The sequence below is a fragment of the Camellia sinensis genome, chromosome 9 (assembly GCF_055761805.1).
Source record: "Camellia sinensis isolate YWXY chromosome 9, ASM5576180v1, whole genome shotgun sequence".
Classification (NCBI taxonomy): Eukaryota; Viridiplantae; Streptophyta; class Magnoliopsida; order Ericales; family Theaceae; genus Camellia; species Camellia sinensis.
Window position 1 is genome coordinate 182,189,443 of NC_138969.1, and position 13,937 is coordinate 182,203,379.

The window sequence follows — 13,937 nt, forward strand, 5'->3', positions numbered from 1 at the left end:
CTTCAATCCATTTAAATGAGGGGGCATTGTTTACACCACATTTTATTCTTCTATCGATTGTGGCCTATTAATTATGGCGAAGTTCGATTATGGTTTGTCGATTGAAATCATAAACTATTTTCACAAAATAACCTTGACCACATTTGTTTTTATTATTATTATTTCTGTCGACAGACATTCTAACGTGGCGTGACAGATGTGTTAAGGACATGATATGATGACATGTTAAATGGAGGGCTAGAGAGTTAGCAATTGCAGCAATTTGAAAGTTGCTGAGATCAAGGAGCCAAGATCAAATGAAACACCAAATCTGTAAAATGATTCCTATCAAACATGGGATATGGATAATGTTGAGGAAATCATGGGCTTATTGAGGAAATCGTGGGCTTAGGTTATCTCTTTCTCTCATGTAGCTATGTCATTCACCAAGCTCCGTGACAATACCGCACACTCATTTAAGTGAGCATGCAAGGCTAAGAGTCCAATCACATAAACCAACAATGTAAAATACTCAAATTAAATCTTTAATTATCATAATGCCAAAATCCATAAAAATAAATAATTCTTATCATATGAAATTGTCCACCAAGTCCACTAATATAATCCACTAACAAAATAATAATCAAAGTACTTAAATCATAGTCGTACTCTCGACACTCCCATAAGTAAAAACCCCACGCGGCTCTACTCCTCAGAATTTGAAAAAAAAAAAATAAGGGTGAGTTAGACAGCCCAGTAAATAACCAACCATCATTGTTAGCTGGATTAAGTATACAAAAAAAATAAAATAAATAGTCAATAACCAATAAATATATTCTTGCTACAATTCAATAAATAAACAATTATTTTGTAAGATGGTTTCATTGTTGAAAATAAACAATGTAGCAATACATTCTAATTGAAAAGACAATGAGATAATTCGAAGAAATTTCGTTGTCAGAATCGATGGTTCAATCATGCGATTCACAAAACTCAAGTCTTGGTGACTACGGTCAGTTAGCCCGTGACAAGGCCCAAAACCACACCTAGGCTGGTGGTGAAGCCCCAAAAGAAACTAGTTTATGTGCCAATAAATAACCCCCATTGGCTAGGGTCCAAATATAGCGATCCCGGTTTTCTCTCCTTTGGTTGTTGTATTCCAGACTTAGGTTCCGTGGTGTTGGTTGTTGTATGTATCTTGTTTTCACCCTTCAATTCTATATATTTGAGTTTTAGGATGTGTTGGGCAGGTTTGTAACAAGTTGGTTGTGATTGGGAACAAATGGTTGCTGCCCAGATTTTGGTGCCTTTGCTCGAGCGAGGCTTTTGTCTCTCAAGAGAGCTCTGTGTTTTAGCTCCTTCGCTCAGGCCAGGTTTCCTTCGCTCAAACGAGAGTTGGGTGTTATGTCTGGTGGCTCGAGCGAGAAGTCTTGCGCTCGAGCTTGCGTCTGCGTCCAGTTCTGGACCTGAGAGTTGCATTTCTTGGCTCAAGCGAGCGAGCTGTATGTTTTGGGTTTCTTCGCTCGAGCGAGCTTTTCTTCACTCGAGCGTGCTTCTAGGTTGCAGACCTGAAGCTTCGAATTGTTGGCTCGAGCGAGGCTTTCTGTGCTCGAGCGAGGTTTCTTTGTGTCTAGTTGCTCAAGCGACCATTCCTTCGCTCGAGCGAGCCTCGAATATATCAGTAGGCAGCAACAGGTTACACTTCATTTTTTCATCTCCTTCTTTACACAAACCCTAGATCCAGCTGCTCCCTCTCTCTCTCCATACCTTCTCTCTACAAATCCATCTAGCTCTGGTGTGTTTCTACCCTAATCCCTTTGTAAGAAGTGTGGAGCTTGGTGTGGGCTTCGTTTCAATCCGAAAAAGTTGGTGTTTGGAGCATCTCGAGTTTTCACCTTCATCTCCTTTGAGTCTTTTCTCTTGAGGTAGGGATACCCTATTCTATCTTATGAGTTTTGTCATAAATTTTAGTCATTTTGATTGAATGGTGAGTTATGGTAATTTTGGAAAAGTTAGGGTTTGATTTGTAATTTATAAAAGAGGGGTTTTGTGTTTTAAAGCTCCATATGCATATAAGGCTTTGGGAATATGAGTTTGTGAGTCAAATTAGTGGATTTTGGTCTTAGCATCCATATTTGAGAAAAAGGGAAAATGTCCTAATTAATGTGATAAATTAATTTGCATAATTAATTTGGGAAAAGTATGAAATTATGAAATTGAGTTGAAAATCATGAAATTGGGAAGTTATGGAATTGAATGGTGTAGTTGGATGAATTAATCACTCACCTATGAAAATGTTGATATTTTATCTGTTTGATAAATTTATTATCTGTTTAGAGATAACTACTTTGGGCTATCGGTGGAGGATAGTCTTGATTGTTGTAGACACTGTATGTTGATTAGGGAAAACTGAAACTAATCACATTGAATATGACAGTTGAAATAATACATCGAATATGTGTATTGATTGATCATTGCATATGATAAGTGGTTATATGCATTGTATATGTATGTGCGTGAGAGGAGATAGGGGATGTACTCCATGGTTTGGGAGGAGATAGGGGATGGACTCTCAAACCTGTTTGGGAGGAGATAGGGGATGGACTCCATTGGTAATTGAAGTATGGAATTGTTTTAATTTGAGTTGTAGTCTCATGTAAATTGTGAATAAAGGAAGTGTTTTTAATATGAGTTATAGTCTCATTTAATTGCTTGGCCAGGTTCTGAGCCATGTTTATGAATCAAAGTTGTTTAAGTGAAGGAAAGTGGAATGAAAAATGAATGTATCTATTGTTGAATTGAAAAGCGTTGTAAGTTGGTTTATAAGTGTTAACCATCTATCAAATGCTAATGTTTTAGTCATTTCTCATACTTGGTTTAGTATATCTCTACTGGGCTTTGGCTCACCCTATATGGGACATCATTTTCATGTTCAGGTGATATGCCACCTCCAAGGACGTAGCTTGGGAGGCTTTGAGACTGATAGAACTTTTTGTTGTTCTCTTTTGGTATTATATGTAAATTCAAGCCAAGGGCTTAAAGTGTATTTGAGTTAGTACTCTCGTTTCTTGTAACCAAGTGTTGGCTTGAAAAGTTGTAAGCCCGTAGGGCATTTACTTTTGTTGTCAACATGTAATACTTTTGTAATGAATACTCTGATGAATGGAAATATGTTTTATTCTCTTATGTCTATGCATGTCAAGAATGTGGGTTTATAAGTATTATTTTGAGGGCGTTACACCAAATCATAGTTAGACTAGAGTGATGTTCAAAATTCAAACAATACACAACTTTTAAATAAAATATTCGATATTTTCAGAATAAACATATGGTACAATTTTCAGAATAGTTTCACAGAATATTCAAATAATTTTCATAATAATGTTCGATATTGTTTTATACTTGACCCATATTTTATTTTAAGAGACCATGAAGGCTATAAAATAAATATTTATAATTTTAAATGATTCAATAGGAATAAAAATGAACCAATAGTGATAGAGGGTTACTTACCTCAAATAGCTAAAATAATATTTCCCAAGCTAATGTCAAATTACAAAGATCAACCTCAATCTCACATACCTAATAAAATATTACACCATATAAACAATTATTGTTTATCACCATGATGCATCCATCATTCTTTTCTTTATAAAAGAATAAGCTAATCCTATAGTCTATCAGTAGTTTCCAAACCCCAGCACCGAAATAGAGTCACTACGACTTGGACAATTTCTTTCAAAACTTACATTATTCTATTGTTGTTTATAAACATGTATAAATTTGTAACCACTTGCGGTCAATCTTGTATCCCACAAACACATCACCATTGAACTTAACCCATCACATATCAATCGCAAAATACAAACCATCCAAACAGAATGCAAAATACGCTCTAAAGTCCGGCGAAATCAACACCCCCGACATGGACTACATCAATATAATTATTTAATCATATATGCCCATACAAATCATCCATTGATATATTAAAACTAAATTTATAAATAGGTATACAGTAAAATAAATCTTACCTCTAAGAGATGATTAGATCAAAATCACCACTCTATGAATCTTCTCTTTTTCTTTTTCTTTTTTTTCTTTTTTTTACTTTTCAAACCCTTGAGCAGCAACCTCCAAAAACGATTCACGAGGCCTCTGTTTTCGCTAGACTTAAAGCCAAGATGTTGGCTTAATAACCTAGTTTCTCAAAAATATAAAATTACCCATCTAAGTTATAGAAATTAGAATACCATCTCGTGACTAATTCCTTGATATTACTAAATGACTCATATAAATTAATTTCATTACTAATCTATCCCATAAAATTATTCTACACATAACTTGGGTTTTACAGGCTAAGCCTATAAATAGGCCAAGAGAGATACAAAGAGGCATCAATTAATCAATCATCAACCACTCACAGATCGTGAAGAATTATTTAGGAATAGTTTAAGTTAGCCATTTTTAGGAGTAGCTTAAGTGATAGTTTTCCCACCTTTATTTCTCTTCTTTCTGTCGATTGCTATATTCATTCAATTCTTTGTTCTTATTTAAAGTTCTTGTAACTAGTGACAAGTGACAATTTATTCGAATTAATTCATATTCTGTTCTGTTCCATTTCTTCTGTATTTAATTGCCTCCAAGGAAGTCCTTAATCTGTTTAAGGCACGGAATTCAACCACAAAGCCTGATCTTCTTGTGTTTGTTTAAAATTTATTCAAGTTTGTTGATCAATCACTGTCGATTGGGCTTAAACCAAATTTTTACCAACACTACCCATAGCGTAATTTGTGGTATTTGTTAAGCACATAGTGTATAGGTGTTTGGGTTGTGCCATGATCAAAGAGTGTTGAATAACAAGCAGGAGAGAAAAAAATAGAGGAATCATAGTTCCTGATGAGGTAGAGAGAACAACTACAGGCATCATTCTTTTCCTTTCCAACTTTTACATAAGAGCAAAAATTGCTGATAATCGTAACATTTTTAATTTAATACATTTGTCACCAAAAACATAGACAACAATTGTGTTTTTAAAAATAGACCTTTCATTTTTTGGTGACTAACATAATGAATTGAATATGCTATGATTATCAGATCGTCCTAATTTTTATTTTATTTTTTTTGACTGATATACATGAAATGCCTAATAAAATGAATGGTTCAAATCATCAAAACAAAACCTGTGATAGACCCAAGGAACTGAACAGAGCCCTTCAATCGGGATTAAGTATTGGAGGGGATCCACTCCCTATTTTTAATAGAGAAATGAATTGTCATTACTTTTAGCATTGGACCGGTACAAACCACTTTTCCCATTGGTGACAACTATATGAATTATCATATATTACATATATTTCTTTCTATGTTACAAAAATTATTTCAATTTACAATCACAACACACAACAAAAATCACAGTAAGTGACAACCTTTTAGCATTCACTGCGGGGATATGCTAGAAACAGTGACTTGATTTTTTACAGAAGGATCTGCGGATGAAGATGGTTCGCTATGAGCAAACTTGCCAACAGAAAATGCAGGTTGATTTGGTTCAGGAAGTGTTGCTGATTCATTTCCCAATAGAACCACCACAGATGACATATTTGGTCTATCTTTCGGATCTTCTTGGACGCATAGAAGCCCAATATGGATACATCTTACAACTTTTGCCACAGGGCATGACCCCGCCAACAATGGATCTAAAAATTCTAGTTCTTTTCCATTGCTCCATAGTCGCCATGCCTATAAAATCACATTGTTTTAATTTGAATGAGTAGTTGTCACATTCTAGTTATTTGAGTATTTGTAGTTGAAGAGGGGGTTGAAAACACATACATAAGCAAGGAGTGTCTGAGCATGTTCTGTAAGGTAAAAGCCACTGTTTCTTTGCCCACTAATGATCTCGAGCAAGATCACTCCGTAACTGAAAACATCAGATTTTACAGAGAATAGTCCACCCATTGCATACTCGGGAGCCATGTATCCACTGTATCAAATACGATCATTATTTTATCTTATTTTCAATTAAAATATGTAGTTTTAGTGAAAGATAAAGGAAAGAGCAAGGGTTTAAACAGCAATGGGTCACTATTGGTATTGGTCGCGGTCGATGTCAGGTGTAGCGAACAATACGTATTAAATCATCAACAGCCAAAATAGCTTTATAGAGCTTTATATATAGTAGTCATATCAACTTTTGAACCGATATGTATTGGGAGTTGGTTAATGTTGGTGTAATTTTTATTCATCCCTATTGGAAGGGCTGAAAACTAATAAATATCAACCAATATTTAAAACTATGAGAAAGAATAGACTTACTATGTTCCTACAACTCTTTTGGTGTTAGCTATATTTTGGTTTTCACCAAAAATTCTCGCCATTCCGAAATCTGATATCTTAGCGACCATTTCTTGGTCCAATAGAACATTATTAGGCTTTAGATCCCTGTGTATGATTTTAAGCCTCGAGTCTTCGTGCAAATAAAGTAGTGCTCGAGCAATCCCAAGAATAATGTTCAGGCGTATATCCCAATGAAGTTTTGCACGCTTCTCTGAATCTGAAATTGTATATAAAATTAAAGCTACCTGAGATAATAATTTTTTTGTTCATTTTCTTAGCTATACCGAGCTGTAAGAAAGCCTATAAATTAAAGATACAAGAACAAACCAAATATGAAGAGATCAAGGCTTTTGTTGGGCATGTATTCATATATGAGCAACTTTTCTTCTCCCTCTATGCCACAACCCACAAGCCTCACAAGGTTTCTATGTTGAAGTTTTGCTATTAGTATGACTTCGTTCTTGAACTCCTCTAATCCTTGCCATGATTTCCTCGACAGCCTTTTGACCGCTATTTCCTTGCCATCACACAAGATACCCTACAAATTTCAGTTAAATATTTATTGATCAAAAAGGATAAAAGACTACAAGTTTGTATAATATCAATTGATATGATATGTATTAAGATTTTGGACAACTAATATATTAGCTGTTACGACCATATCACTGATACAAATACGTGTCCCCGATACTATTGTTTAAAACCATCTGGAAGACTACGGGATTGATCACATTAACAAGGAAAAAGTTGTTACCTTGTAAACAGTGCCGAACCCACCTTGTCCGAGCTTATTTGTATCAGAAAAGTTTCTTGTGGCTGCCTTTATGGTAGCCAACTCCATGAAAGGCAGATCCTGAGAACTGACAAATTCACCTTCTTGATTAATGTCAACACTAGGTGGGTTTGCCAATTCTTGTAACAATGCACTTTGGCTTTTTTCCTCATCTGCAGGGCAGCAGACTCTTCTGTTAATGGTAGTTATTTCATTGATATGGTGTGGTTTGCCTATTTGAGAGTAAAATTATAAACCAAATGGCGGATTGGCGGATAACCAAATTGCGGTATGGACAGTTTGGGGCAGATTGAAGGATTGAAAAATATTCTTAACCAATTATCAAGCATTTGCATAATATATAACACTAATTTACATAATATTTTCATATATAAAACACAAACTAATTTTACATATTATTATTCATATATATAACTATTAATTGGTAACAAATTAAAAAAATCTCTCTCATACTCATTTTTACTTTGATATTTTATTAGAGGTTAAAAAAAATATATGTATTAACTATAGTAGAGCAAAACGGTTTTGAAGGTAGATTATATATTTTAATGCTTAATCTGGGGTTAGCGGATAGAACAGTACGGATTGGTATGGTTTTTACGAATTGGGCAGTATTTTACACAATCCTAGACATGGGAATGTAGCGTGTTGGTAATTAAACATTTGGACAACAATAAGTCTCAAAATACATAAACAAAATGCAAAACCAGACACAGAAAACGCATTTTTGTGTCTGATTTTGTGTTTGGTTTCTGTGTTTTTAAACTTGCTGTTTTGTAAATTTACCCTTTCGTGTTCGGTTGCTTCGCTGATGCCAAATAACATAGCAACCAGCAACAAGACCTGCGAGCACAAATGTTGTTGGACTGGTAACTAGCATAGCCACCTTAATCTTCTTTCTGTTCCCTGTTTGTTTAGGAAAAAGATCTATGTATTCAATTTCAGTTCATATATTGTATACACTAATGACAATAAACATGTTTGGCAAATTGTTTTGGCGAGGTTTTATTGAAAACACCCTGTTTAGGAAATTTTTTTAAAATCATTTTGGCCCAAAATTGAAACCATATGACAGTTATTTGTGCAAAGTAGTCAAATGATTTTAGACAAACAATATGGTTTTCTTGTTTTCAAGTATATGGCAACAGTCAATAACATAGACAAAGTAGCTATTTTAAATTCAATTTTCTTACCATTGACAGTAGGTTCGTGGTAAAATGGGTATAGCTGAAACCTCATGTTGCAGTTTCTGCTTAAAATAGTACCGCCTTGGCGATCATCACAGCACCCATCAAGGTCTCCAAATTCAGAATTCAAACAAACTCTACAGTCTCTTCGAGAGATGTCTCTTGTGCACTGGACAAGCCCATAAATCGTTTCATTCGTAGAAATTTTGGTTTTACCAGTAGCAAACATGAGGTTAGAAGGATTGAATGCAGCTTGATTGGAGAGTTTATTCATGAAATCCTTCAAAACTACAACAAAACCAACACTGTCCGATATATTTTTCTCATCTTTATTCGAGTCAGGATACATTCCAGTATAGCCGTCCCAGGAATAGAAAGGCCGGTATGAGTACTGAACTTGACAGAATTCATGCCATATAATTGCATTTTGGGTTGGACACACTGTCATGATCTCCTGGCTTGCATTCTGAACGCAATCCCGACACACTTCAGCAGTGACATCCCCTCTGCAAAGTGCTTGCCCATAAACTTGATCAGTACTGTTTCCAAATACAGTATTCTTGAAGCCTTGACTTCGAGGAGTGTTCGACCATAGAGACTCAAGAAGTCTCTTGAGATTGTTCCCAAATGGGCTATTTTGCGTGTAATTAGCGGGACTAACATCACAAGATATGAAATTAGGTTCTGCACGAACAGCGGTGGAGATCACAAACAGAGACACCATTAAGAAAATTATTGCTGAAAGTGCATCTTTGTCAATCTTCCTCATATGAGATCTCATTTGTGCCTACTTTACCCAAAAAAGCTTGAAAGATAAGATAGTAATCGGACAACGATAGGAGAAGAGTCACAGAACCAGACACAGAATATATACTCTGTGCCCGGTTTTGTGGCCGATTTTTGTATTTGTAGCAGAACTATAGGAGAAGATAAGCGTTGGATTGAAAAAGCCCGTCAACAAGTTTTCAACCGGACAACCAATAATTTTCTCAGTAACTTCATAACCGCAATCAATTTGTCTGGATTCTGAAGATCATTGACGATTACATGGAGCTGTTTATGGGTTGAAAAAAATACTAACAATAAGAGTTTTGGAACTTTGAAAAATCATGGCCAGCAATAAAAATAATTGATCAACTAACATAGATGGATAGACTGTGAATAATAAGTTAATAAACTGTTCAAAGAATGCATATATATTTTCATATGATGTTTCAAGTTTTGGCTTTTAACACAAATTAACTACATTGTATTAAGTACCACTAGTAGGGTACTAATACTGAGAATTTGTTCAGCTAGAAAGCGCCGATACAGATATGGGATATGAATACGGTACAATACGTACGGATACGAAAATACAATAAAATCTAAAAAAGTAGGGTACGGATACAGTGAGAATACATTTTGTAAAAAATATATTTCTGTAATTTTTTCGAGCATGAGTTCTTTTATTTACTTAATATCAAATGTTGATTCAGAACATATCAAATCCTAAAGCAAGCTATAAAAACAATTATATTAATTCAGAATATCAATGTCAATTTTTGCTTGTTCCTCTTCATGAGAGAGTGGCATAGAGGTATTTTTGTGAAGATAAAGGTAGAAAGAAAAAAAAAAAGAAAGAGACATGATCGACCTTTGGAAATCAATGATGTTGTTTCATTTTAGTTTTTTATTTTATTTTATTTTATTTTTTGTCTTTATAGAGGCTAAGGTTCCTTCATTTGTACTTCGTTTGATCATTCCATAAGTGCTTAAAAAGTGGCATATGTTTGGTATTTTTTACTTGCATTAAACTTCTTTTAAAATTTGACCTCTATTAAAATCTGTAAGAAAATTATGTTTCCGCCCCCTACCATATCCCGAACATATCCTTCCCATATCTTGAACGTATCCATCCCGTATCCGAAATTAAAAAAATAAAAAAATAATTTTCGGATACTCTTCAGCCGTATCCAATATGTATCCGGCCATATCGGACACATGTCCATATCCGAAAAGTATCCCATACTTGACCTTTTTTAGAGTATCCATGCTTCATAGTGGTTCAGTGGCTTGGTTTTTCAATTGAATATTTAGAAGTCATTATCTATGGGGCAGTTAGCCAGAATTCAAAATTCTTACAGGAAATTAAGAATTATTATGCATCAGTTAGCTTGGTTGAGCCAACAAAAGAAAAAATAGAAAAATTACATATAAAGAAGAGAGAGAGAGAGAGAGAGAGAGAGAGAGAGAGAGCAAAACAAAAAAAATAAATCAAAACAAACAAAATCTGGGTTCGACTTGGAAGGGTGTAAGTCAAAATATTTCAAAAAAATATTACAAAGATTTGAATTGAGATAAGTAATAGGTTGTTCAAACTTGGTTTCAAAACTTAACGAGTTTCAACATATTTAAATTTGAATTGTTAACAAAACGAGATAATTTTAGATAACTTTTAAATATATCGAACACGAGTCAAGTTCAACATTCCTCTCAAAATCACAGAGCAGGAGGCCAAAGTCGGAAAATTTAATAAAAAATTCAACATCACAGAGCAAGTGACAATGTGATTAAAAGTCACTAGAAAAAACCAAATTTTATAAAAGCAAGCACTACAAAAAATTTAAAAAACTATCAACAAAATTCTTTTTGGCGTTTCTTCTTTATTTTTTATAACACTATGAAAAGTTGGTGTGGAGAAAGTTCGGAGTGAATTTTAATACTAGGAGAGTTGTTGAGAAACTACTATATTTTCTTTCATTTGACTACAAGGTCAAGGGTTTACGGATTTAAATCTTTTCAATTGTAAGAATTTCTCTCCATTAAGTTATAGCCGCCAACTACTGAAAAAAAGAAGAAAAGGAACCTGTTTGGTTCTTTGAATTCAATTTTTAGAAAAAATTGGACTTTTCTGTTTGGTTATCCAAAAGGGAAATTTACCAATAAATCCCATTTCACAAACTATTAAACCAATTAGTCCCAACTTTATTCTTTTGTTCGGATAAGTCCTATCAGTGGGGAAGTTTATTTCTTGTTAATCCTATTTTTCATATTTAGTGTAACTGTGTGGACGATTTTACCCATTATTGTTTTGTTTCCATATACTGTTGGTGCCATCAATGTGATCCCTCACTTCACCATCACTTCACCATCTCCCACATTATAACTCTTCCTCCCTTCTGTCTGCAATCATCAACACTGAACATCATCGCCAAACTCTCTCTCTCTCTCTCCTCCTTTTCCTCTTCATCTTCTTAGGAGTCCCTCTCCTCTGTCCACCGCATCTCCTCTAACGACGGCACTCCTCAGTTCACTGCCTCCTCCTCGCCTACTTCAAGATCCACCACCAGAACCATTGCCCCCCTCTCTCTCAGATCGTGAAACCCTAGGCGGCGATCCATTCATCGCACTATTAGGTCCTACTCCGTAACCGCCTCTGTTACTCCTCCTCCCTTGCCGTTGTCGGAGATGAGGATTGGCGATGGAGAAGATGAATCGAGATCGGAACACGAGGTTGTGATCGATTTACGCGCGGATTTGAAGGGAATTTTGAGATTGAATGCTTGTGTGTAGGGTTTTGAATAAGATTGCTTCGTAATGGTGGAGTTTGAGGATGAAGAAATGAAGAAATTGAGGGATACCGTTAATTTGTTTTTGGAGATTTTGTGGAATTTGCGGATTTCCGAAGATCGAGAAGCGTGTAATCGAGTGTATATAGGTCTGTGTGTATGTATATATATATATATATCTATTGTGTGTGTGTGTCTGCCCCTCGTAATGTATGTGTGTATCTGTGTGTGTGTGTATCTGTGTGTGTGTGTGTATCTCTGTGTGTGTGTGTATGTATCTGTGTGTGTGTGTATCTGTGTGTGTGTGTATCTGTGTGTGTGTGTGTGTGTGTGTGTGTATGTATCTGTGTGTGTGTGTATCTGTGTATTTGTGAGCAACGGTTAGATGAGGGTAATTACGTCCCTCACAATTAAATGGGACTAAACAGTTTACTAGAATAAAAATGGGACCAATTGGTTCATAAGTTTACATTTTGAGATTTATTGGTAAATCTCCCTATCCAAAAACTAAATAAAAAAATTTCAAAATCGTGGATTTTCTGGATGCACTTTGACTTTCTGGATACACTTTGGTCGGTGTCGATCTGACTTCTAGTTTGTTATTTTTATTTATTTTAGGAACATTTGTACATATAGAAGTCTTAATTTATGAACTTATACTCTATTAAGTTTTAATTAAGATTTTTTTAGATATTTAAGTCCCATTAAATTTTTAATAATCAGAATTATTCTTCAAATAATAATTGTTCATCATTTATGATTATCTTTAAAGGAACATGATGATTTGACATTTATTTTGATTTTCAAAATTTTAAAATACGAACTTTCATATTGAAAAAACTCAAAAAACATTATATGCAAAAAATAAAAATAAAAAAACTAATTAGTGTGTTTTGTTTCAGTTTTTTGAATTCAGTTTTTTGAAATTGAGTTTTTTGTTTTTCATATTTTTTGTTTTTGTTTTTGCTTTTAGTGAATATTTTTAAAATTTTAAGCATTTTTTTTTTACTTTTTTAGATGCACCTTACTTAGATGTATCTAAATAGTAAGATATTTGTAACAAAATATTTTAAACAATTAAAAAAATACACAAAAATATGAAAAATGTATTGAATTTTTGTGTTTTTTTAATATTTTTGGTATTCAGTGAATTTTGTAAAGATTTTTTCACAAATATTATACTTTTTAAGTGTATTTATGTTAGGTATGTGTAAAAATTTAAAAAAAAAAAATTGTTTAAAATATAAAAAAAAATTCAGTGAAAACAAAAAAATACGAAAAACGAAAAAGTAGAAATTTCTGAAAAGTGAATTTTAAAAACTGAAACCAACCAGTGTGATATTTTGTTTTTTGAAAAAAAAAATTAAAAAACTAAATTATTTTTTATGCAAGATTAAAAATTTTGTGTCTATAAAGGAGTATGAAGATGGAACATTGATGTGCAAAACTAAAAAAAAAAAAAAAAATTAAAAAAAACTGATAATGTTCTAAGTTTTAAAATTGAAAAAAACTAATGATGTTCTCAGTTTTATTAGATAATTGAATCAAACCAATAAGTAGAAAGACAAAAACGTTTAATCTCATGCTCTGTTTTTTTTATCAATTAGTGAAACAATTATTTGAAATATTACTATGCAAAATTGATAATGTTCTTAGTTTTAAAATTAAGAAAAACTGATGATATTCTCAGTTTTACTAAATATGACTTATTGGTTCAAAAAATTTTAGATAGGATTTGAGTTACCATAACATTTATAAATAAGACTTTTAGGTAATTAACTTTTTATTTTATTGCTTAATGGTTGGTTGTTGTAGCTTGTTAAACCCAAAATCCAAAATCCATGTCTCATTGTATTTTGGAGGGAATTTTGAATTGTTGTCCCAAAATTAAAAAAATTGGAACAACCAAACAATGATCCATTTTCTAAAAATACTTTTTAAAACAAAATTTTGAAAATTAATCCAGAAAAGTGAAACCAAAAAATTGGAACAACCAAACAATGATCCATTTTCTAAAAACACTTTTTAGAACAAAATTTTGAAAATTAACCCAAAAAAGTGAAATACTTGATCCCAATCTCCAATTTGGTT

General features: G+C 33.5%; 1 protein-coding gene across 1 annotated transcript; it reads right to left on the reverse strand.

The window, feature by feature from the left end:
• Positions 1–5,415: 5,415 nt before the first annotated feature.
• Positions 5,416–9,076, reverse strand: LOC114258592 (cysteine-rich receptor-like protein kinase 8). The gene is made up of 6 exons (XM_082889615.1): positions 8,302–9,076; positions 7,070–7,260; positions 6,643–6,853; positions 6,295–6,532; positions 5,812–5,962; positions 5,416–5,718 (listed from the first exon to the last, which is right to left on the reverse strand). Exons 1-6 carry the CDS (start codon positions 9,074–9,076, stop codon positions 5,416–5,418), a joined length of 1,869 nt encoding a protein of 622 aa, XP_082745741.1.
• Between the last annotated feature and the right edge of the window lie 4,861 nt (positions 9,077–13,937).